The sequence below is a fragment of the Protopterus annectens genome, chromosome 12.part0 (assembly GCF_019279795.1).
Source record: "Protopterus annectens isolate FY-2018-M chromosome 12.part0, PAN1.0, whole genome shotgun sequence".
NCBI lineage: Eukaryota > Metazoa > Chordata > Ceratodontiformes > Protopteridae > Protopterus > Protopterus annectens.
Window position 1 is genome coordinate 102,712,155 of NC_056746.1, and position 26,897 is coordinate 102,739,051.

The 26,897-nt window shown below is 45.1% G+C and overlaps 1 protein-coding gene across 1 annotated transcript in view; it reads left to right on the top strand.

Moving 5' to 3' along the window:
• The window catches only part of LOC122816138 (kinesin-like protein KIF19), a 937,234-nt gene that overhangs the window by 532,375 nt on the left and 377,962 nt on the right, over positions 1-26,897 (top strand). The window contains exon 8 of the mRNA XM_044088894.1: positions 8,244-8,438. Within this exon, the coding sequence (XP_043944829.1) occupies positions 8,244-8,438 (195 nt within the window). The remainder of the gene's footprint in view (positions 1-8,243; positions 8,439-26,897) is intronic.

Genomic DNA, 26,897 nt, shown 5'->3' on the forward strand with positions numbered 1-26,897 from the left:
CCACACTGACTGCATAAGTACGCTCATCCCCCACACTGATTGCATAAGAATGCTCATCCCCACACTGACTGCATAAGCACACTCATCCCCCACACTGACTGCATAAGCACACTCATCCCCCATACTGACTGCATAAGCACACTCATCCCCCATACTGACTGCATAAGCATGCTCATCCCCTACTGACTGTATAAGCACACTCATCCCCCACACTGACTGTATAAGCACACTCATCCCCTACGCTGACTGCATAAGCACACTCATCCCACACTGACTGCATAAGCACGCTCATCCCCCACGCTGACTGCATAGGCATGCTCATCCCCCACCCTGACTGCATAAGCTTGCTCATCGCCGGCACTGACTGCATAAGCACACTCATCCCCCAAACTTGACTGCATAAGCATGCTCATCTCCCACACTGACTGCATAAGCACGCTCATCCCCCACACTGACTGCATAAAGCACGCTCATCCCTCACAGACTGTATAAGCACGCTCATGCCACACTGACTGCATAAGCACACTCATCCCCCACACTGACAGCATAAGCACGTTCATCCCCCACACTAACTGCATAAACACACTCATCCCCCACTGACTGTATAAGCACACTCATCCCCCACACTGACTGCATAAGCACGCTCATCCTCCACACTGACTGCATAAGCACGCTCATCCCCCACACTGACTGCATAAGCACGCTCATCCCCCACACTGACTGCATAAGCACGCTCATCCCCCACACTGACTGCATAAGCACGCTCATCCCCCACACTGACTGCATAAGCACGCTCATCCCCCACACTGACTTCATAAGCAGACTCATCCCACACTGACTTCATAGCAGACTCATCACACACTGACTTCATAAGCATGCTCATCCCCCACACTGACTGCATAAGCAGGCTCATCCCACACTGACTTCATAAGCACACTCATCCCCCATGCTGACTGCATAAGCACGCTCATCCCCCACACTGACTCCATAAGCACACTCACCCCCCACTGACTGTATAGGCACACTGATACCCCACACTGACTGCATAAGTACGCTCATCCCCCACACTAACTGCATAAGCACGCTCATCCTCCACACTGACTGCATAAGCACGCTCATCCCCCACACTGACTGCATAAGCATGCTCATCCCCCACACTGACTGCATAAGCACGGTCATCCCCCACACTGACTGCATAAGCACGCTCATCCCCCACACTGACTGCATAAGCAGACTCATCCCACACTGACCTCATAAGCACACTTATCCCCCACACTGACACTGCATAAGTTTGTTCATCCCCCACACTGACTGCATAAGCACACCCATCCCACACTGACTGCATAAGCACACTCACCCCCCACTCACTGTATAAGCACACTCACCCCCCACTCACTGTATAAGCACACTCATCCCCCACACTGACTGCATAAGCACGCTCATCCCCCACACTGACTGCATAAGCATGCTCATCCCCCACACTGACTGCATAAGCATGCTCACCCCCCACACTGACTGCATAAGCACAGTCATCGCACACTGACTGCATAAGCACACTCATCCCACACTGACTGTATAAGCACACTCATCCCACACACTTACTGCATAAGCAAACTCACCTCCCCCGACTGCATAAGCACGTTCATTCCCCACACTGACTGTATAAGCACACTCATCCCACACTGACTGCATAAGCACACTCATCCCACACTGACTGCATAAGCATGCTCATCCCCCACACTGACTGCATAAGCACGCTCATCCCCCACACTGACTGCATAAGCACACTCATCCCACACTGACTGCGTAAGCATGCTCATCCACCACACTGACTGCATAAGTTTGTTCATCCCCCACACTGACTGCATAAGCATACTTATCCCCCACTGACTGTATAAGCAAACTCACCCCCCCCGACTGCATAAGCACGTTCATTCCCCACACTGACTGCATAAGCACACTCATCCCACACTGACTGCATAAGCACGCTCATCCCCCACACTGACTGCATAAGCATGCTCATCCCCCACACTGACTGCATAAGCATGCTCATCCCCTACACTGACTGCATAATCGCACTCATCCCACACTGACTGCATAAGCATGCTCATCCCCCAGACTGACTGCATAAGCACGCTCATCCCCCACACTGACTGCATAAGCACGCTCATCCCACACTGACTGCATAAGCATGCTCATCCCCCACACTGACTGCATAAGCATGCTCATCCCCCACACTGACTGCATAAGCACACTCATCCCCCACACTGACTGCATAAGCACACTCATCCCCCACACTGACTGCATAAGCACACTCATCCCCCACACTGACTGCATAAGCATGCTCATCCCCCACACTGACTGCATAAGCATGCTCATCCCCCACACTGACTGCATAAGCACACTCATCCCCCACACTGACTGCATAAGCACACTCATCCCCCACACTGACTGCATAAGCATGCTCATCCCCCACACTGACTGCATAAGCATGCTCATCCCCCACACTGACTGCATAAGCATGCTCACCCCCCACACTTACTATTTTTTTTTTTTTACTTTCATCCTCTTCAGAGCTTGATCCCTGTAACAGTGGTAAAACGTTCCTGCCTTCACATGCGCTTTGAGCTTCATTAGCAAAAATTCTGAATTTGAAAGGACTGAACAAAGAAGATTTTTTTTTACCGGTTTGGTGAAAGAGTTCCTCTTGGCACCAAATCAATGGGCCAGAATTAAGCCTGAGATTCTGCTTAGAGGATTGGCTTGGACTACTATGTCGTAGAGGTAGAGCCATGTGGTCTGCATCATCTCAGATCAGCTAGAGAAAGGGATAATTCCTGATAATTGGAATTCATTTCTGCTCCATCTCTCCATTTCTTTGTGAGGCATGAGGACTGGGAGATGTACATTCCTTGCTTATGCCCAGGAGGGTGCACCCCAGTGTATTCATGCGACATCTTAACTGCCTGATCAGCTTAGTTCTTTGTCTGAATATGAATGTTCATGAATGTTCATACTAGGCTATCAGTCTGCAGACTGTTAAGCCTGTGCAATAACCAGATGTCAGAATCAAACCCTATACCTTCTGTCTGTTGGGTGAAGATCTTAACTATTATGTCAAACCTTCCTTTAAAAAAATAATTGCCAGTAGCCAGAGGTCAGAATCAAATACTGTACCTTGTATCTGTGACGTAAAAACCTTAACCATTATGCTAACCCCACCGCATGCTGAAGTAATCACATTATCCAGCCATGTCATACAATCCTAGGTCACAGTTAGCATAGAGAGATACATTTATATCACAGTGCAGTTTTATCACACACTGTAGAAGAACTGACTACAAGTACCCAAAAGCTGGATTCAAACCTACAGTATTCAACTACATTCATAACAAAGTCCAGAACCCTACCTGCCTAGCTATTTGATGTTTGCTATAGTAATCACATTACCCAGTAGTGTCATAGTCATAGGCCACAGTTAGCATAGTGAGACATTTATATCACAGTGCAGCTGCATCTAACCATCTTGAATAACTGAAGAGAAACAACTGGAAGCTGGATTCAAATCTACAGCATTCATCTATGTTCACACCAAAGTCCAGAATCGTACCTGTCTAGCTACTTGATCTTTGCCTACCTTGATCTTATCAAGCAATGCACAAAGTCATCTGGCTGTGAATTCAGGGTACGCAGAGCCAGGGATGCTTTTCCTGTTGCCTTCCCTTTAGCCCATCTGGGGTAGTTGGCCTTGGTTAAGGAGGAGTAATGCAGTTAATCTACAGCAGGGTCAGTAATCTAGGCATGAGAGATTAGATGCTGATATGATTGATGGCAAGTAGGACTTGGAGTCACTGGTGTGGAACTTCCTGTAGGGTTTTATGGCTGGATGACAGCACCCTATCGCCTTCCCTTTAGCCCAGCTGGAGTGGTTGGCCTTGGATAAGTATTAGTGACACAGTTAGCCTAGACCAGGGTCAGGAAGCCAGACATGAGAGATTAGTTGATTGCTTGTTAAGTGCATAGTGGAGCCTGGGGTCACTGGTGTTGAACGTTCTGTAGGGGCTATGACTGGATGACAGCATCCTTGCCCATGCAGGCCAGTCCCTGTTCTGCATGACTGTTACTGTACATTTACATGTGCAGGCACATCCTGGTGTAACTTCCAAGTGTACTGATGACACACTCATGCTTCTGTGACTGGAGGTACAGCCTAGAACCTAATGTCAGAGAACAGGTCAGGGCTTCCTTCCTGGTTAATTTCCTACAGGAGAACAGCTCGGGGTCTTTGTTTCTGAGAGCGATGCAACTTCCAAGTGCTGGAGCTCCTGCAGCTGACTGAAAGGCACTTCTTTTAAAGAGGTTATGTCACACTTGAGCTCTTGCCTGTATTTAGGCTAAGCACTATTCCCGGAGCTCCTGCAGCTGACTGAAAGGCACTTCTTTTAAAGAGGTTATGTCACACTTGAGCTCTTGCCTGTATTTAGGCTAAACACTAAATGCCAGAGCTCCTGCAGCTGACTGAACGGCACTTCTTTTAAAGAGGTTATGTCACACTTGAGCTCTTGCCTGTATTTAGGCTAAGCACTATTCCCGGAGCTCCTGCAGCTGACTGAACGGCACTTCTTTTAAAGAGGTTATGTCACACTTGAGCTCTTGCCTGTATTTAGGCTAAGCACTATTCCCGGAGCTCCTGCAGCTGACTGAACGGCACTTTTTTTAAAGAGGTTATGTCACACTTCAGCTCTTGCCTGTATTTAGGCTAAGCACTATTCCCGGAGCTCCTACAGCTGACTGAACGGCACTTCTTTTAAAGAGGTTATGTCACACTTGAGCTCTTGTCTGTATTTAGGCTAAGCACTATTCCCGGAGCTCCTGCAGCTGACTGAACGGCACTTCTTTTAAAGCGGTTACGTCACACTTGAGCTCTTGCCTGTATTTAGGCTAAGCACTATTCCCGGAGCTCCTGCAGCTGACTGAACGGCACTTCATTTAAAGAGGTTATGTTACACTTGAGCTCTTGCCTGTATTTAGGCTAAGCACTATTCCTGGAGCTCCTGCAGCTGACTGAACGGCACTTCTTTTAAAGAGGTTATGTCACACTTGAGCTCTTGCCTGTATTTAGGCTAAGCACTATTCCCGGAGCTCCTGCAGCTGACTGAACGGCACTTCTTTAAAGAGGTTATGTCACACTTGAGCTCTTGCCTGTATTTAGGCTAAGCACTATTCCCACAGCTCCTGCAGCTGACCGAATGGCACTTCTTTTAAAGAGGTTATGTCACACATGAGCTCTTTCCTGTATTTAGGCTAAGCACTATTCCTGGAGCTCCTTTAGCTGACTGAATGGCACTTCTTTTAAAGAGGTTATGTCACACTTGAGCTCTTGCCTGTATTTGGGCTAAGCACTATTCCAGGAGCTCCTGCAGCTGACTGAATGGCACTTCTTTTAAAGAGGTTATGTCACACTTGAGCTCTTGCCTGTATTTAGGCCAAGCACTATTCCTGGAGCTCCTGCAGTTGACTGAACGGCACTTCTTTTAAAGAGGTTATGTCACACTTGAGCTCTTGCCTGTATTTAGGCTAAGCACTATTCCCGGAGCTCCTGCAGCTGACTGAACGGCACTTCTTTTAAAGAGGTTATGTCACACTTGAGCTCTTGCCTGTGTTTAGGCTAAGCACTACGACGTTGCCTTAAGCAGCCCATTATTGATGCTATCATTCAAGCTTGGTGACGCCCTTACTCTGGTCATGCTGCCCTCAGGACAGCTAATTTCCAGTCTTATCCTCTTGTGGATTAAAGGGAAATCATGTGTTTCTCATTCTTAGCCCGACTTCTCTGTGTTTTCTGTTTGGGGAATGCTTAGCATTCCCAGAATATGCACCCAGCCTTGCAGACATGATGGCCTTAGGGGAAAACAAGAAGTGATGTGAAGGTTTATTTCTTTGTCATGTTGTGGCTTAAGGTTGTCAGCTATAATTCTTCACCAAGTGCTAACACCCTCTTGTTGTGAGGGTTCTGGCACTCTGATCACCCTGTCTGAGATTGGAATCAGACAATGTTGTCTCTTCACCCTGAAAACTTTCATGATGGTACAATCCCACCTTTTTTGTATTTTATGTGTGCAGTAGATGCCCTGAATGGTGTGTTGCACATGGGAGTGTTGGTTGGCCTGTATATATTTATCTTCCTGGGGAACATAGCTCTCAAATTTCCATCTCCAAAATGAGGAACACTAGCCCTCATAATGTGGAACAAATGGGCAAAATGTGGAACACATACTAATGGCTTACTAACAACTTCAACTAGGAAGGTCATAGGATGGTTAAAATATGCTGGTTTTACTTATAAAGAAGATATTTTAATGAATTAATATAATTAATTTCTATTTACAATGGAGTTCACTTAAAACAATTCCAAACACTGAATGTGTGACAGAGTCTTTCAATGTGGAACTTTGAGGAACTTCGAAGAACGTGAACTTTTTAAGACCCCAAATGAGGTACACTTGAGAGGTATGCTGGGGAACCACCGTGACAGACAGTTTATGGATTCTTCCCTTGATGGGAGTGGTCGGTTTCTGTTAGGGCTTCAGTCTTGCTTGATGTCATCTTAGTTACTAGGTAGCTCCCTGACATGTTGGAGGAAGACTCCTTCCTTGCCTGCTGACTTCTTATTCATCAAGAAGGAAAAAGGCCATACAGGTGCCCTTTACATAGGGACAAGTGTCTTTCCTTGGTTCCAAATCCTGAATTATGTCCTTCATGAATTCCAGGGTAACATCCTCCCCCTGGGTGGGGGATGGGTATCTCTCAAGAGTTCCAGGGGAACTTCCTGTTAGAGCTGAGTAGTTGGGTGCACTTCCTCTGTGAACACACTGCTGATGTGACTTGCTGCTTCTGCTGTAGGGTCATGCTAGGGAGCCAGGGCGAAGGTGCAGGCTCCAGAATGTGGTGGTTGGGGGAGGCAGCTTCAGAGCTGGGGAGAGGCACCTTCTTCCTTGATGTTCTAAATAAACAGACATGTTTTTACCAGAGATAATTTATAAAGAGAGTCCTCCATGATGGGTCATGAATATTTTCCCTCCATCCCTTCATGTGGGAAGGATAGGTGTTCCACTAGCACAGACAACAAGGGAGGGGGGATAGGTGTTCTGCTGGCACAGACTGTTGGAATTCCTGTAAGTTAGGCAAGCATTACTTGTGTACCACTCATTGGCAGTGGGAGTGCCACGTCTTCAGCTGGAGAGGGGTGCTGCCTGATGACAAGGACTGAACTGGAAGGTGCTGGGAACAAGCTTGCTTATGTAGATAAAGTATGACATCAGAGCATGGGTTACTATAAATAGAATTCCTAAATAAACATGAATATGATACAAATATAATTGAGATAGTTGTTTTGTAGCTAGAGGCAACTAGAAAAGCAAATATATATTACATTAATGTAATTCAGTCAGTAGAAATCAGTTTTAAATTAAAAGTGAAGGCTTTATGGCCTCTGTACTAGAGTTGTATTTAATCTTTTGTTGAGGTGCCCCAACTTAAATAACTGTAGTCACATATTACATATACTAATTGAATTTAATATAACTGCGGTGGTGGTGCTGCGGTAGCGTTGTCGCCTCACAGTAAGACGTCCTATTCGATTCTCAGCTAGAGCGTCTTCTGTGTGGAGACATGCGTGAATGGGTGTACCTTCGTTGAAGGTTGGGCGTCAGGGTTGGCAACTCGGTACGTAAAAAAATCTACTGCCAATCATTAGTGGACCGGAGTTCCACTGTGGCGACCCCTAACCAGGAAAAGCCAAAAGACACAACAACAACCTTTATAGAAAAATGCAATACCACTAACATTTAACAGTTAGTGAAGACAATCTAAAGTGTAGTACCACTGTGCTAATATTCTGCTTATTTCTGTGCCTTTCATGTACTGATCACTCTTTAGTTAAATGATTTTTACACATTTATGCTTCAGAGGAACTTCATAGAAACTTACTCAAGCTGTTTACAGTAAGCTGCTTTATATTAAATAAATGATCCCTTTGTTGATCACAGTCTGAAAATGATGGACTGTATGTTGAAGCAAACCTCTCCCCATGACAGCCTGTCTAATTGCAAGGGAGGTCTTACTGCATGCTATTAAGAACAACCTAACATGAATTTGTAAACAGACTCCAAATAGTGTAGCTGACAGCAGGGAAGGAAAGCATAACAGGGACTATCTGACATCACCTATCTTGGCTTTTTTAGATTATGCAGCTTTTGATGAAGGGGAACAGACGACGCACACAGGAACCAACAGCAGCCAACAAGACCTCTTCCCGCTCTCATGCAATATTGCAGGTCACCGTGAGACAAGCTAACAGGGTAAAGGGCGTCAGTGAAGAAGTGCGCATTGGACGACTCTTTATGATTGACCTAGCAGGCTCTGAGAGAGCATCTCAGGTAATGGGCTACGCCATTATTGCTGTGGAAGATGTTTCAGTTGCAGCAAAGTCACTGGTTAAATGTGGAGTTATGTTTGGGAAGAGTGTCTCATAGTTAACAAGAAATATTTGAAGGAAAACTCCTCCCTCCCATTCCATTTATGTCATCTCCTAAAATAAAAGCTTTATTTAGTAATTAAAATACTGATTACATGTATCTGTTTCCGTTTACAGTCAGTAAGAGCAGTGAACTTGTCACCATGTTTTTTTTGGCAAATGAAGTGCATGTTATTTTGCGTATGGCTTTGTCTTAGCTGTTGTTCACCTGTAACTATTTTTGTAATTAATTGCTATGTTAATCAAAATGTTAATTGCTATGTAAATCCAATGTAACTACTGTCTGTATATTTTAACTGTGGAGGTTTTCTCCCCTGGCCTCTGCTGAAAATGGACCTATGTCCAGTTGGACACTCCCAGTTAACAAATATAAATAAATAAATAAATAAATAAATAAATAGATCCTTAATCCACATTAGGTACTACAAAGGTGATGAAAGCTTGCCACACCACATTGACATAAGTGAGCAGATGAGCCGAGGACATGAGAAGCAATATTGCAAGTTAGACACAGAGTGTGGAAATGCTGAAGCAGTTTACTAGGGACTGCAGTCTAGATGCATAGCATTAATCTTTAGTTCACTACTGGCATCTGACAGAAGGGTGATTGTTGAAATTCTGAGGACTGTAAAAAAACAGTGGATCTGCAGTGAAAATAATCTTGGGGAATATACACTAAGTCCAAGGTTTTGGTACTTTTGAAGTTTTCTGCATACCCTAAGATACAGGAACTTCAGAGCTAGTATATATTAAGTAAGAGGAATGTGGAGCACACACACACACACACACACACACACACACACACACACACACACACACACACACACACACACAAAGAAATGCTTTAATGAAATATTAGAGAGTTTCAAAATTCACTGCTACTGTGCTTGACTTGTAGTTTATTTATTTACTAAAGCCTTGCTCATATGCTCCTGATAATCTGCCCCCCCTTCCTTAAGATAGCTGCAGACAGCAGTGCCCTCCCCATTTCCATTCTCATCAACAGGTCCATCCAAGAAACCCATGTGCCCTCACTCTGGAAGAAAGCTGTTGTCACCCCTCTCCACAAAGGTGGCAATAACACAGACACTACTAAATTCTGTCCTATAGCTATTCTCTCACCTCTTTCCAAAATCCTCGAAAAGTGCATTTATCACCAACTATTGCCATACCTAACACACAATCATCTTCGTACTCCAACACAACATGGTTTCAGACCTGGCCAGGGAACTACGACTGCTCATCTGTCCTTCCTTCATACCATTAACTGTGCTCGTGGCTCTGGGAAAATCGTATCCACCCTTTACTTAGATCTCTCCAAAGCCTTTGAGACTGTCTCACATTCTCTAACCTTATCTCAACTTCCTCACTCAGTTTCTGTCCTTCCTCCTTAGCCTGGTTCACAAGCTATCTCTCCAATACACAACAAGCTGTTAAATGGAAAAAATTCCACTTTATCCTTTCTCAACAATTCCTCCGGTGTCCCCCAAAGCTCTATTCTCAGCCCCTTACTTTTCAATATTCTCATTAATAACTTTCACAAATCCATAGATAATGCTACACTGATCCAGTATGCAGATGATTCCACAATCATCTGTACAGCAAACTCTCACTCCGAACTCCTTCAAAAAACCCAACCAGCCTTTTTCAATACCGAAACCTGGATGCTACACAGCCATCTGGCTCTCAATGCTAACAAAACAAAAATCATGATAGTCTCTCCTTCGAGAAATTTCACCATAGACAAAAGCTCCTTTAAAATAAAAGGCCACAACAACACTCTAATTGATATTTTACATCATACCAAACTATTCAGAGTCACCATTGAAGAACATTTAAAATTCGATATCCACATCCAAAATAATATTAAAAAAACATCAAAAACTAGGTCTGCTATATAGACAAAATCGCCATCTAACCATTTCTACCAGATGTACTCTAGCCTCCTCCTGCCTGCTCCCCTCTCTTATGTATGGTGCCCCTCTACTTATACATCTCCAACTTAGCCTAAAAAACAAACTGGAAGCCTGTTATAACAAAGTCTGTAAATTTGTTAAAGGGTCCAAATACTCCACCCATCACTGCCATTCCCTCCACTCCCTAAACTGGCTTGAGCTTCCTAATTGCCTGAAACTCATACAACTCACCACTTCTCACAAACTCGTATTCCAACCCTCCATCTGCCCCTCTCTTTCATCTATCTTAACCCCTTACCTCCCCAGTCGTACCCTTAGATCTGAAAACCAAAACCTCCTTAAAATATATAAACCTTTTCGCCCTCCTGGCCAATTACTTTTATCACACTCCTTAGTAAACTGTGGAACCCCCCCCCCCGTACTCACAACCTCTCTAATTTCAAATCTCTCCTCCATTCTTATCTTACCTCATACTGGGACTGTTCCTGCTCCCTTCCCACCTAAATTACTCTGTCTTTTCTTTCAAACCTCTCTTTAATCTCATGTACTATCATCTCTGATCACTAACATTATTGTTAGAACAAACACTAAACTTGTATAAACACTTTAAGTCTTGTACTTTTAATTATATTATCTGTATTACTTTTGACTTTATCTATATTTTAACATTTGTGTTTTTTAAACATATACTCCCTGATTTTGTATTTGTATTTTAAATTGTATATTTATGTTTTTGTGTACTGTATATTACATACTTTACTTATGTTATATTATGTTAACTGCTTTTGGAGCTTTTCTCCCCGGGCCTCCACTGAAAATGGGCTCTGCTTAGCCCAGTGGAATTTCTGGTCATCAAACTGGAAATAAAATAAATAATAACTTATTTTTATGGAGTTTTAGGACCTGACATTCTGGGTCTTTCACTAGAGATGGGAAGACCTGACAGAAGGTTTAAATATACTACAAAGACCACATTAGCAGTTTACAGTTAACACAAATTGCAGCGAGTTAGTAAAAAAGGAGGACTGACACCATCTCCAGAGACAGTCTGAGAAGCCTGCAATATTCAACATTTATATCATTGTTGCAGTAGCCTAAGGTATTTGGGTTATATCCTTGCCTAGGATAAGACCATAAGCTGACTTTCAAAGCTTTAGGGCACCTTCCATGTGCCCAAAGTACCAGTGGCAGAGCCATATAAAAAGGCAACTTTAAAGCTTTCTTGCTGCTGAAGTGCTTAACCTCTGCAGGCTTCGTAGAACTGATGGTCGGCTAACGATCCTTTCAAGACTTGGCAGATAAGTACCCTTGAGGATTCCTTCCACAACATAGTTTTTTTTTTTTCTGTATTTTAATTGTATGCTAGGAAATGCTCGTGACTCTGGGAAATTACTAGTATTTTGCATTTGTAAATAAATAGTAAAACTGTATTTGTTACTCTTATTTTCTGCATCTTTGTGAAGAGTGTGTGTGTGTGTGTGTGTGTGTGTGTGTGTGTGTGTGTGTGTGTGTGTGTGTGTGCACTTGGGGGCAAGATATTGTGCTTTTGGGTATTGGCAAAGAAGATTTTACCTCAGAACCTTCATTTTCTGTCAGAAGGTTTACCAACTCACTCAGGCTGTGGTTCCTGCTTGTGAGGCTTCCTTCTAGGCTTAAACATAGAAAAACTGTCAGTGTCCATGGAACAGAACTTAATAGGAAGTCTTTGGGTGCCTGACCAGCTCCATTGCTACCTCACCTGACAGTCTGTAACTCTTCTATAGCCAAAACTGGTTCCTTGATTCACTTATCTTTGATTCATGGTCCTTCTCGTGTAGCTCATCAGGATGCCACTAAGGATTGGGAGATTGCCATGTCCTCTGTGACTGTAGGGTTGCTCTTATTAGGAAAGGGAGAACCACTCTTGGTGTTAGGAGAAGGAGTGGGTGAAGGTACAGCTGAGGTGCCCGATCTCCGGGCTAATGCTGCTGTCATGGGTCGATCCCTTTCCAGGGAATCTCCCAGAAAGAAAAATCACAAACTTGAAATAGTTTTATCTCCTATATTTTTAACTATGGATGGGAAAGATTATCTTGGATTTGCTAAGGGATTACTGACTACTGCACCTGACTTGGCAGTGAACACATCATAAAAACTATTGCATTACTCAGATTTCCTGAGCTTGGGTGAAACTAATTGGTGCTGAGCTGTCATTCTGTGCTACAGTCGAGTAGTGTGATACCAGATCTACCTCTGACTCCACTTGTAACCCACTGCAAATACTAACTACAATTTTCTTTGTCACAGTAAAGTTGTGTCAAGATATAAAGTTTGTGATCTAATATTGTCAGTTTTCATTCTGTCCTGAACTGATGAGAACTGTCGGATCTGACTCAGCCATTGCAAAAGTTCATGGCAACTTAGAACTCTCAAGCTTCTCCCTTAACCAGAATGCACCAACCTCAATTACCCTAGATCCCGTTTGCTGCTTCCTGAGAGATGTGGTTGCTAGTCTCTCGAGCTTGAATGTAGATAAGTGCATTATTCCTTCTTTTTACTGTTGTTTCTTGATCATTTTTCTCTATCTTTCTTGTACTAGTGTGTGCTATAAAATACTATAGTCAGTATTTTCTTTTTCTCCCTTTCCCGTGTACACTCTTTGTAACTCTTCACTACCTTTGTAGGTAGCTCTTTCTTTTCCTTTCCATTTCATTAAAAAAAAACTTTTTATTTACTCTGTTATATAGTTACAGTCTTTAAAGTTTTACAGTTTTACAGTTTTTTGGGTTTTTTGGAGTGTGTTCCTGTCAGTGTTATTGTTTGTTAATAGTAGTTAGTATATCTTGTTAAGATGATGGAAAAAAGATAAAAGCCCAGTGGGTTTTAAAAAGTGTGGAAAATGTGGTCAGAAAATACCCTTTTCTGACACTCGTATACTTTGCATGTACTGTCTTGGACCCCTTCATCTCCAAGAAAATTTTTTGATCTGTCATGCATTCAACCCAAGGACTCTGGTTGAATGCAAAAATAAATTAATATTGAAGGGTTTACTTTCTTCCTCCATTAGCGAGGTGTTATCTGGAGCTTCTAGAGAAAAATCTAAGAAAATTTCTCCCACTTCTCAAAAGTACTTCCACTGCTTCTTCTACGTCCTCAGAGAAGTCTTTGAAAAAGTCTCTTATGGATCCATCCATTCTCTCGGATCCTAAGAAGAAAAGCCCAAAATCTATGGATCCGACTTCGTCCTCGGATCTGAGACATATAAAGAAACAATCCTTGAATCCAACTGTTTCTTCAGATCTGACAAGCATAAAAATTAAACACACACCGGATCAGACCCTCTCTGAAATGACACATAGACCTGATGGTGTGGTATTTTTACCCAGAACAAAATACTCTGCCCATTGACAAGCTCATTAACTTGATCTTGCAGCAGGCATGGCAGGATCCAGACACCATTGAGCCCACCCCCAGGAAGCTGGACAAAATCATGACAGCTCCAGAGGATAAGCAGTTTTGGTCCAAAGGTGTGCCTGTTGGTCATGGCAGCGGCTACTAATAAGAAACTTTGCGGAAAACATTTCCTCAGTTCATCCCCAAAACAAGGAGTCTCGGACAATGAACAAATTCAGGAAACATGTCTATGCTTCAGTGACCTTCCCATTAAGGTCACTGAACTATTTGACACATTTCACAAGACTACAGAGGGACCTGATTAAGGAGATAATCCGATACCCTCTCAGGATCCATTTCTGAAGAGGTTAAAGCTTCTGTTACCTCTCATTTGGCTGCCCTACAATCAACATCCAACTCCTCCATGAGGTTTATTTCTAATGTAACAGAAGGAACCTTTAGAACTGCGGGTTCAGGTTTTGCCATTAGGAGACATGCCTGGATGCACTTATGTGATTTTGCAGAGCCATTTAAGTCTTTGTTTGTTAACACCTCTTTTGATGAAATGTCTCTTTTTGGCCCCAAGGTTAAAGCTACTTTGTCCAGGTGTGAGAAGGATGGAAAGACCCTTTCTGCCATGGGCTTATGTTTTTCCTCTCCTCAGTGATCCTTTTTAAGGAATCATTGATGCAGGGGTAAAATGTGGTTCAAAAAATCCCAAGGGTCTTTCCAGGACACACATGGAGGAGGTTCCCTAAGAGGCAGAGGGGGGAACTCGAACAGTAGACACCTCTTGGATGGCTCCGCCTTTCAATGAACTCTTGGACTTGGTTTGTTGGAAGGCGTGGGAGCCTTTGGATACTGTGGAACCTGTCCCTAGGAGGCCTAACAAATTTATCACTGCACCAGAGGGCAAATCTTTCTTGACCAAAAGGGGTGCCAGTAGATGGTATGGTGGTGGTGGTGGTGACCACTAAAAAAGGGATGTCTGAGATGTCCACAGCTGTCCATCCACCAAATAAAGAGTCATATGCGATGGACAAATATGGGAAGCGCATGTTCTCATCAGCGCCTTTACTCTACGGTCCCTGAATTACCTAACTTACTTTACAAGGCTACAGAGAGATCTCCTAAAGGAGCTTGGAGATATTCTCCAGGATAATGTAGCTGCGGGAGTCTCTGATAAAGTAACTTCTCAGCTCTCCACCATAAACTCTATAGTCAACTCTTCCATGAGGCTCATTTCGTATGCAACTGATGGAGCAGGCAGATCAGCAGGTACAGGAATTGCCCTTAGGAGACGTTCCTGGATGCACTTTTGTTCATTTGCAGAACCTTTCAAGTCATCCTTTACCAACACCCCCTTTGATGTCTCATCCTTGTTTGGGTCCAAAGTAAAAGAAACACTGACCAGGTGTGAGCAAGAAGGAAAGACTCTCTCTGTCATTGGAGTCCATTCTTCCACTCCTTCAAGACCATATCCCGAGAGTCAAAAAGGTGGAAAGATATGATTCCGTAAAACCCAGGGGGCCTTTCAGGACAGATGTGGTGAACCCCCCTCCAGGGGCAGAGGAAGGGATAATAATGGAAGACACTGGCCACGCAGCAGAGGGGGTCCACAGAATCAGCATGACCGAGAGTCTTTCTTTGGTAAGCCCTTTCAGTGTTCCTGAAGGGAAATCCGACTGTTCTACTCTGGAGGCAGTCAGGGGTTGCTTGTCTTTGTACACAGATACCTGGCTAAAAATCACAAAGGACAAATGAGTGCAAAGGCTGATATCCAGAGGGTATGCTTTTCCCTTCTCCAACCCTCCACCAACCTTGAGAAGAATTCCCGATGTTCCACCTACCAATTAAATCTCCATACATGCTGTTCCACAGTGATAGAGTATCATTATGTATGAACCCATCCTTTTTGCCAAAGGTATGCTCAGAGTTTAGCCTCAGTCAGTCTATTGAACTACCAGTATTCTTCCCCAGATACAGCAATGAGGCAGAATACAGGCTACACCAGTTGGATGTTCATAGACAACTGCATTTTTGCCTACATAGAACAAAAGACTTTAGAAAATCGGACCGACTTTTTGTATCCCATTCAGAAAATAAAAAGGTCTTCCAGTAGCAAAAACTACTTTGTCAAACTGGCTGTCTTAATGTATTTTGTTTGTTTATAATTCAGTACATAAAGAATTACCACAAGGTATCAAAGCACATTCAACAAGGGCAGTATCTACTTCCTCTGCTTTCCGTGCTAGTCTGCCCATTGATACTATTTGTGCAGCAGCTACATGGGCTAATCCTCATACCTTTATCATTCATTACAAAGTAGACATGGCCTCCAGGGACAGGGCCCTTTTTGGTTCCACTGTTCTGGAGAATGTACTCCCTTGAGCCACCCAAGAAGAAAGGTTCTAAGGACACTGTCCCATCAGTCAAGAATGAAGGTAAGATAGGACAACTGCACATAAAGAGGTTATGTACCTACCATAACGTTCCATGTGAGTTGTTCATCCTGCCCTTCATTCTTACTTCCCACCCACCTGACCCCCTGCCTTGATTTCTGGAAGAATGAGAGGTGGTTCTACTCTTGGTAACTGGTCTTTAACCCTTTTCTGAGTCTGGTAAAGAGTATTATTGGTATAGATAGCTTATATATATATATATATATATATATATATATATATATATATATATATATATATAAATAATTGTTACATCAGCAAACAAGATCTGGGGAATGCCCTATGGCATCATGGGATAGGGATAGAGCCACGAGCTAGCTGTAGACCTAGCGCTTTAGAAAATGGCTGAGTCAGAACCAAGGATCGGTTCCGAACCCATCAGTCAAGAATGAAGGGTGAGATGGACAACTCACATGGAACGTTATGGTAGGTACATAACTTCTTTTTTCAGAAATTCTTTCTTTGGTAAACCTTTTCAGTGGTTCTGAAAGGAGGCCCAGTTGTTCCCCTCTGGAGGTAATTGGGGGTCCTTTGTCCGTGCACCGGACAGCCTGGCTAGAAATAACAACAGATACTTGGGTGCAGGAGGTTATATAATACCATTTTCCCTTTATCCTCCAAATTCAAGAGAATTCCCTGATGTTCCACCCAATCAGAGGGAAGAAGCAGCAATTCAAATTCAAAGGCTGCTAGAAAAAAAGAGTCATCCAAAAGATCCCCCCAGCCCAGTTAGAATCTGGAACCTACTCAAGGTTCTTTTTAATTCCAAAGAAAACAGGGGATTGGAGACTAATTTTGAATCTTAGCATCTTAAACAAATCAGTTCAAAAGACCAAGATGTAATGTGATCCTATCTCGCCTACATTCTGTACTGATGGGTTCGGAGCTGATCTTCGGCTCCGACTCAGCACGCAATACTATAGAACGAAGTCTCTTATTGGCTGAGCTATCCCACATCCCAGGATGCACCACCACTGCTTCCCCAGATCTCGTTTGCCGCTTCTACGGCAAAGACGTGGTCTCGGACTTGGCTGAGCTAAGTGGTTATTACTTCTAAAATTTCTGTCAGAAATTTTTTTCTAATCCACCCAAAAGCTGTTTTAACAGCTATTCGTTGTTGTGTGACTGAGATTTCGTTTTTTCTTTTGTGGTAAAATTGTTTTAGTTTGAGGGAAGGATCCCGTTTCAGTTAGAGGGGCCTTGCCCTCGTGCGTTTTTGAACGTTTTAGTGTGAGTCTTTCTGTACTAGTCTATTTGGGTCAAGTGTTCCCGTTTAAGTTGGAGGGGCCTTGTCCTCAATTCACGTATCTCTTTAGATTTTTGGTGTATTTATAGTTTATATCTGTAATAGTGATTTGTGTATCAACATGTCAAAAGAGCACAGACCATCAGGGTTCAAAAAATGCTCTAAATGCAGTTACAAAATGTCCATTACGGACGACCACTCCTTGTGCGTTTATTGTTTAGGCCCTAAGCATCTTCAAGAGTCATGCAGCATTTGTCACGCTTTTTCCTCCCGTGTCCTCCAAGAGAGATAAAATAAATTGATTTTAAAAGGGCTTATCACCCCTTCCTTTGAGGAGGCTTTATCTTCTTCCTCTTCACCTTCAAAAAAAAAAGAAATCGTCGGCTCCGACCAGCCCATCGGAACCGGCTACTAAGAAATCTCAGCAGGCTTCTCCGTCAGCTCCACGGACTTCGGAGCCGAGGGCGGAATGGTCTGCCTCGATGCCTCCAGCCTCGACTCCTCTGGCTTTGGAGTCGATGGCTAGAGCTTCGAGAGGTGGGTCACCTTCATCGGCTCCACTGTCTTCGGAGCCGATGAAAGTTGCCCGCTCAGACTCTTCCCCTTCGGCGCCGAAGTCCACTTTGGCTCCGAGGGAAATTGCAATCGTTGTGGAGTCTCCCTCGGCACCGATATTTATCGAGACTATTCGGAGCCGGTCCCCCAGTCCTTCAGAACCAGTGGAGAAGTCGACTCGAGCTCGTTCGATCTCTTCTTGGTCTTCGAGAATGTCGGATTCGGACATAGACAGGGTACTTCAAAGGCTGTTTCAGTCTCCGGTCTTTCAAAAGTTGGTTTCGGCTCCAGCCCAGTCGGCTCTGGAGCCGGTTGCCCACCCTGTTGTCTTGGTTCCTCCTCCAACAGCCTCGGTGCCATTGGAGTCGGTGCTGGTGGAGCCGGTGGAGGTTTTCGGGTCGGTTCCGACCCTTACTCCAACCCCGCCCTTCGGGTCGGAGTTTGGTACACGGACCTCCTCTGTCAGCCCCGGGGGTGACGCTTCAGGACCGATGTTTTCAGTTCCGAGTCTCCCCCTCAGTGCGTCGGCTGCAGGAGTGCCGTCTACTGTTGTGGCCTCGGGGGTTGGACCTTCCCAGGACTCTGGGGGTCCCGCCTTCAGGGCCATGAGGAGTGCTTTGGCAAAATCTTCTTTGGCCACCTCCACCATCTCACCGTCACCTTCCCTTGGCACGGAGACTGGTTCCTTTGTAGTCCCCCTGTCTCAAGACAGCGGAGCCCTGGGGCCTGAGGCCACCCCCATCGGGGGTTCCCTCCTTCCTGAAGGTCCCTCCGAAGCGTCTTTGGAGGAACCTCCGAGGAAGAGACAGTGCAAGAGGAAGCACGTCGACTCCCCTGACGAGTCTCTCACCTCGGACACCGACCTCGATGATGCGGAGGGGTCCCCCAAGTCGTCCTCGGATGATGTCTCCTTTGCGGACATTTTGGAGATCCTGAAGCAACAAGGCGACTGGCAGTCCAAACCCCCTTCCGCTGAGGAGTCGGTATTCCTCAAGGCCTTCGGGGCTCAGCCCTCCGCCTCCTGGGTGTCTCCGCCCTTCGATGAGCTCCTGGATTTGACCTCTCGAAGGGCATGGGAACACCCAGATTCTGTGGAACCGGTGCCAGCTCGCCCCAATAAATTTCTCTCAGCACCCCCTGAAAAGGATTTTCTCTCCAAAGGTGTGGCTGTAGATGCCCTGGTGGTGGCATCTGCTACCCAACAAGATGTGGCAGAGGCTTCAACGTCCGTTCATCCTCCTAATAAAGAGTCTAGGAGCATGGATCGGTACGGGAAGCGCACCCTTACTTCAGCAGCCTTTACTTTAAGGTCTCTGAATTATTTGACGCACTTCACCAGACTTCAGAGGGATCTGGTCAAAGAACTTTCAGATACCTTCTCTGGTAACTTACCTGAGCAGTTGGCCCAGACAGTTAACTCTCAGCTGGCTACCCTATCATCATTATCGAACTCGTCCATGAGGCTCATTTCATATGCAGCCGAGGGGGCGAGCAGAGCGGCGGGAACAGGAGTTGCTCTACGGAGACAAGCCTGGCTCCGCCTGTGTCATTTTGCGGAGGCCTTTAAGTCTTCCTTTGCCGACGCTCCCTTTGATGGGTCCTCTCTGTTTGGACCCAAGGTAAAGGACACCTTGACTCACTGTGAACAAGAGGGTAAGACTTTAACTGCCATAGGGGCACGGTTTTCCACTCCCTTCAGGCCTTATCCCAAGGCTAGAAGAGGGGGGAAAATGTGGTTCTGTAAATCTCAAAAGCCTTACTCTTCGCAGCAGAGCGATCCCCCTTCTAGAGGCAGAGGAGGGGGAAATTTTTCACGAAGATGCCGTCCCAGAGGCGGCAGAGGCCCCCGCATCACTGGAGACCGTGAGTCCTTTCGTGGCTCCTCAACCTTCCAGCATCCCTGAAGGAGTGCCCGACTGTGCAGCTCCGGAGCCAGTCGGGGTCGTTTTTCGAAGCACCTAAATGCCTGGGAGAGTATCACTCAGGACCGATGGGTGCTCCGAATCATTGCCGGAGGTTACACCATCCCCTTTTCTCAACCCCCACCTCCATCCCAGAAAATCCCGGACCCGCCACCCAGTCAACGGGATCTTGCAGCCAACGAAATATCAAAGCTGCTTCAAAAAGGAGCCATCCAACCTGTCCCCGCAGGCCAGACCGGATTAGGGACTTACTCAAGATTCTTTTTGGTGCTGGTCACCTTGCAATCCATTCTCCCGCTGCTGGAGAAAGGTGTTTGGATGTGCTCCATAGATCTCAAGGAAGCCTATTATCACATCCTGATACATCAGGAGTCCAGGAGACACTTGCGCTTCAGCCTGGGAGACAGTCATTTCCAGTTCCGTGCACTGCCCTTTGGTCTCACCACAGCCCCCAGGGTGTTCACCAAATATTTGGCGGTGGTGACTGCTCACCTGAGAAGTCTAGGATTCCAGGTATTTCCATACCTAGACGACTGGCTCCTAACTGCCACCTCCAGGCGTCTACTCAGCAGCCACTATATCTCTAGGCAACTCCCTAGGAATCACCTTCAATTGGACAAAGTCCGTGTTGCTGCCATCTCAGCGCATTCGGTTTATCGGCGCAGAGATAGACTCAAAGCAAATGCGAGTCTATCTTCCTGCAGAGAGGATAGAAACACTACAATCTCAAGTTCGAGCTTTGCTCCTCAGACGTCGAGCCCCAGCGAGGATGGCCTTACAACTGTTAGGGTCCATGTCGGCCACAGTTCTCCTAGTTCCCTTAGCAAGGTTACATATGAGGATTCTCCAGTGGCTCCTGTCAGTCCAATGGTCTTATCAGGATCTCCCACTCAGTCACCACATTCTGATCACAGAGACGTGCAAACAGGACCTTTGTTGGTGGCTTCTTTCCTCCAACCTGGATCAGGGGCGACCCTTCGTTCCACCACCCCCAGTGGCCACACTGACTACGGATGCCTCCCAGATGGGGTGGGGGGGACATTACCTGGGCAGGTCAGTCCAAGGCCACTGGCACTCCGACGAGAGTCTCCTCCACATCAACATACTGGAAATGAGGGCGGTGCTTCTATCGCTGCAAGCACTACACAGTTACCTCCCCCAGGACACGATTGCCATCCAGTCCGACAACATGTCGGTAGTCTGGTACCTGAACAAGCAAGGAGGGACCAGATCCTACCCTCTTTGCAGAGAGGCCATGAAGGTATGGGATTGGGCGATTGCAACCAAACGTTTTCTAGTAGCAACACACATTCCAGGGAAATCAAATGTGATAGCCGACAAGCTGAGCAGAACTATTCTCTCCCCTCACGAGTGGTCTCTGAACGACAGAGTAGCAACTCAGATTTTCAGGAGATGGGGAACTCCTTGCTGCGACCTTTTTGCAACCCCCCTCAACACGAAATGCCAACAGTTCTCTCTCATCCCAGTTCCGGGGGAGATTCCCAAGGACGCCCTAGTCCAAGCTTGGCCCACCGGTCTGCTATACGCCTTTCCTCCAGTTCCCCTTCTTCCCAAGGTGATCCAGAAGGCGATTCACTTGGAGAGCAAAATGATCCTAGTTGCCCCATACTGGCCTCGTCAAGTCTGGTTTCCCTTTCTTCGCAAATATGCGCTGGATGGTCCATGGTTCCTGGACCAAGTTCCGGATCTCTTGACCCATCAGTCGGGACAGCTACATCAGTCCCTCCACTCGTTGAAGTTAACAGCTTGGCTCCTCCTCTTCCGACTATAGTCAGAATCCATGCTTTGGACCCGGAAGTCATACATATCTTATCCTCGGCCCACAAGACTTCTTCTAAGAAAATGTATAACAGCAAATGGAAGAGATTTGCTATTTGGGCCCAACTCCGGGGCTTAGACCCTATGACAGCCCCGGTGTCAGAGGTTCTGAAGTTTTTAGCTTCTCTGTTCAACCAAGGTTGTTCGGTCTCTACCATCAAAGTTCAATTGGCGGCTATTTCCAATTTTCATGAGAGCATAGAACCACCTTTGATGAGCAACAAGTTGTGTAAAGCCTTCATGAAAGGTGCTGGGCTGCTACGGCCCCCGATATCTCATCCCACTCCACCGTGGGACCTTAATGTGGTGTTAGGTGCTTTAACCTCTTCCCCCTTTGAACCGGCAGCAACTTGTGACTTAAAATTTCTTTCTTGGAAGACTGCTTTATTAGTTGCAATTCCATCAGCCAGGCAAGTTTCAGAACTTCAAGCCCTATGTATCAAACCACCATATCTGGTTTTTCACAAGGATAGAGTATCCCTCAGACCGAACCCATCCTTTGTTCCTAAGGTTTGTTCTACTTTTTGTCTGCAGCAATCACTGGAACTTCCAGTTTTCTTCCCAAAGTATTCAAACAGAGCGGAGTATATCTTTCACACCTTAGATGTCCACAGACAATTACGCTTCTATTTGGATAGGACACACCAAACATGAAAAGCAGATAAATTGTTTGTGTCCTTTTCGGATAATAAATTGGGCAAAGCCGTCACGAAAGTCACTATTTCCAAGTGGATCAGAGACTGTATCAGTCATACTTACTTCATTTCTAACAAAGAGCTTATAGCTACAGTGAAAGCTCATTCTACCAGGGCTATGGCTACTTCGGCACCCTTTCATTCCAAGCTTGCTATTAGTGACATTTGTGTGGCGGCTACGTGGTCTTCTCCTCACACCATTATTTCTCATAACAAATTGGACATGGCATCTCAGGGGCGAGCTTCCTTCGGTTTCACAGTTCTCAGGAGTGTTTTCCAGTGAGCCACCCAGGAATCAGGTGCTAGGGACGCTGTCCCATCAGTACAGAATGTAGGCGAGATAGGATCACATTACATCTTTTAGTTATGTACTTACCATAACTTCAGATGTATGGGATCCATCTCCCATTCCTAATAACCCACCCTCCTTCCCCCTGCCTTGGAGATCAGAAGAGACCGGACGGTCCGAGTTCAATTGTTTCCTCTCTTGAAACACCTGGCAATATTATATCAACAGTCTATGTGTGTGTGCATGTGTGCGGACAAACAAGATCTGGGGAAGCAGTGGTGGTGCATCCTGGGATGTGACATAGCTCAGCCAATAAGAGACTTCGTTCTATAGTATAGCGTGCCGAGTCGGAGCCGAGGATCGGCTCCGAACCCATCAGTACAGAATGTAGGCGAGATGGATCCCATATATCTGAAGTTATGGTAAGTACATAACTAAAAGTTCTGGATGGTCATGGTTCAGTCCATTTCTTCCATTTTTGGAAAAGGACAATTAGATATGCTCAATAGATTTTCAGGATGCGTACTATCATATGAAGTTTTTAAATATTATTTCAAAGTATATTTATTATAGTATATAATGTGTTAGTATAAAACAATGCATTTTAGTAATAATGCACTGATAAATATTGGTTGCTTGTCACTTTAAATGCTAGAGGGAAAGGTTTTTTAATGACCATCTGACCAAGGTTTTTTAAGGATCATGTGACTACCATTTTGGAAGTTTATTTAAACTACTGACTGTTAGGAAAGTTTATTTTGAAGAAGTCCTGTGGGTGTATGGGATGAAAGCACTTATTTTACTTATTTTTTTTATTTTAATCATGTTAGATGTTAAGTTTTAAACACCGTTTGGATTTATTTTATGGAGCACTAGAACATTGTGGTTGGTCATCAAGCTGTTGATTAGTATCTTTTGTTCTTTCAAGAGAAAAAGTGATCCATACATGTGCTCTACTAGGAATAACCATAAACTATGAAAATTGTCATACAGATCCAAGTCAAAATCTAGCATTCATAGGAGCACTGCTCGATACAAATCAACTATATCCTCTCTTCCCCCTCTAAAGTTCAAACGATAAGATCACAAGCAAAAAAGATAGTTTGCAGTACCAAACTCTCAGCCTGCTTGGTCCTTCAGGCATTTTGGTCAATGGCCGCAGCAATAACATTACTACCCTTAGCCATATTTCACATGAGAGTTCCCCAATGGATGCTGGCCTCCCAATGGTCAATACTTCACCTTCCTTTATCGGCACCAATACGGATCACCAGTATATGCAAGAGGGATCTAATGTAGTAGATTCAGTCAGAAGAGGTTCTACAAGGCCATTTGTTCATTTCCCCTCAGCCCAAGGCCATTGGGACCACAGATGCTTCCCAACTAGGGTTGGAGGAGCATTACCTAGGAAAGACGGTCCAAAGCACATGGTCCCCTGAAGAGGCTGCTTTGCATATCACTCTCCTTGAGTTGACAACAGTGCTTCTAGCATTGCAGGCCTTTCAGAATGCCCTCCCTTCAGGAACAAATGCGATTCAAACAGAACCAGATCTTACTCCGTGTTGAGAAGCACTCAGGGTTTGACAATGGGTGATCTTTTCCAACCGCTTTCTTATAGCAATGTATATTCTGAGGAAGTCCAGTGTATTAGTGGACAAACTGAGCAGGTACATACTACTACCTCATGAATGGTCCCTCAACAAGAACATAGCGGAATTTATTTTCTGACAATTGAGCCAGCCTTGATACAATCTCTCTGCATCCCCTCTAAACAACAGGTGCAGCAGTTACTTTGCCCTAATTACCCCACAGGGGGAGTCACAGAGGGATGCTGTTCTCCACAATTGGCCCCCAGGTCTACTTTATGCTTATTCCCCCATTACTTTGATTCCAAAGTTCCTACTGAGAGCTGCCAGGTTGTAGTGCAAAGTCATCCTGATTGCACCCCATTGAACTCAACAAATTTGGTTTCCCTTCCTATGGCCTCATTTAATTTATCAACCTTGCATTCTGAACACAGTTCCAGATCTCATGTCTCACCCAACAGGCATGATGTATGCAGACCTCCCCAGACACAAGCTGATAGCTTGGTTTCTCCATTTCCAGTAATAGCCAGACAACCTATGCTCTTGTCTCCGTTCTGCCAGATTTTGTTATCCTCCCTTAAACCATCTACAAGAAAACTTTATGCTAGTAAATGTATACTGGGAACTTCAAAATGATGTGGAACCTTTTACTTCAGCAACTGGAATGAACTGTTGATAGTAGTTTAAACTACTATCAACAGTTCATTCCAGTTGCTGGCGTTTTTCTTTGTTATTCACTTGTTCTATAGCCGTGCAACTCCCTACATGCAGGAAACACTTTGCTGAACCTTTTACTTCCCCACTTCATAACTTTCTTGACTCTTCTTTTTAATCAAGGAGCTAGTTCTTCAACAATTAAAGTTCAGTTGGCAGCAATTTCTAATTTCCATATTGGTTATTATGGATGTTATATAGTCCTATCTCACTGTAATTCTTGCTGGATGGGTTTGGAGCCGATATTCGGCTCCAACTCAGCCTATACTAAAGCACGAGAGCTTTTTACTGGCTCGAGGCTAGCCCCTATCCTATGGTGCCTCATGGCAATTCCCCAGATCTTGTTTGCCGCAAAAGCTTTGAGGTTGTTTCTTACTGGCTCGTTGGCTAAGTAGAATGATTTTTTACTTATTTAGTCCTTTTCTACCACCTTTTTCTGTCATATATATATATTAATAGTTTCTTCTGTATTGTGCTTCTGTTTTTTGAAAGTTTTCAACCCCTATTGCCCCTTAGGACTGTAAGGCCCATTTAAATTAGGGGGCCGTAGTGCCTGTTTAAGTTAGAGTGCCTTTCCTCCCTGTGTGTGTGTGTGAATGTTATAAAACTTTCTTCTTCCTTACACTTTTATTATTTAGTCTTTAACTATGTCTAAAGATAAGGATCATCGCCCTTCGGGCTTCAAAAATGCGACAGGTGTGTGCAGAAAATGCCTCTTACAGACAGTCACACCAGTTGCGTATATTGTCTGGGCGAAGCCCATTTACAGGAACCTTGCACCTTCTGTCACACTTTTAGTACAAGAGTGTTGAATGAAAGGAAAAGAAGGCTTATTGACAGGGGTCTCATGACCAGTTCCGTCCAGGAACAGCTGGAACTTGGTCAGGCAGCTCAAAAATCTTCAAAGAGAAAATCATCGGCCCCGACTTTGGAGCCGACCAAAAAGTCTAAAGCGTCGGAACCAAGGAGTTCCGGTTCAGACTCTGCTTCATCTTCGGTGCAGTCTATTCCATCGGTTCCGAGACAATCTTCGGTACTGCAGGTTTTGCCTGACATCGAGACTTTATCTCCTATTTTGAGATCTCCTATTTTGGAGAGAAGGAGGTCTCCTTCAGTTTTCACCAGATCCTCCAGGACCCTATCAGATGAGGACATTGAGAGGGTGGTGAAGAGGTTGCTTTCAAATCCAGCTCTGGCTATAAAATTGACCCCTCCAGACCCAAAGGTCTCGGAGCTGTCCCCAGTACCGATCACTGTTCCTCCTCCGACTGCTTTGCTCTTGGAGCCTATTGCGTCTGGTTCCTTTGTCTTTGACCCTTCAGCTCCGGGGATTCAGCCTATTTCCTCGGAGCCAATTACTCTACCCTTGATGGCTCAGTCTGGAGTCGAGGGTTTTGGGAGCCAATGCGCTCGTGTCGATTCTGAGGGGGACAGTCACCCTGGGTTCTCTTCGGAACCGACCCTCCCTCTCAGAGCCTTGGCTCGACTCAGCTCGGCTCCCACTTCTGCTTCGGAGTTATTCCCTCTTGCTAGCAGTCGACCATCCGCCCCCTCAGAGCAGAGGTTTTCTTCAGAGCGGGGGAGGAGGCTTTCAAAGCTATAGAGAAGGCTTTGTCCTCTGCCAAAGCCATTTCTTTGGAACCTGTGTCCCACCAGCAGCAGGCAGCAACCTCTTCCCCCCTGCCACCCCCACAGTATAGGGAACCAGAGGCCCAAGTAGCCCCCATTGGAGGCGCCCCCTCTTCTGAGACCTCCCCAGATTATC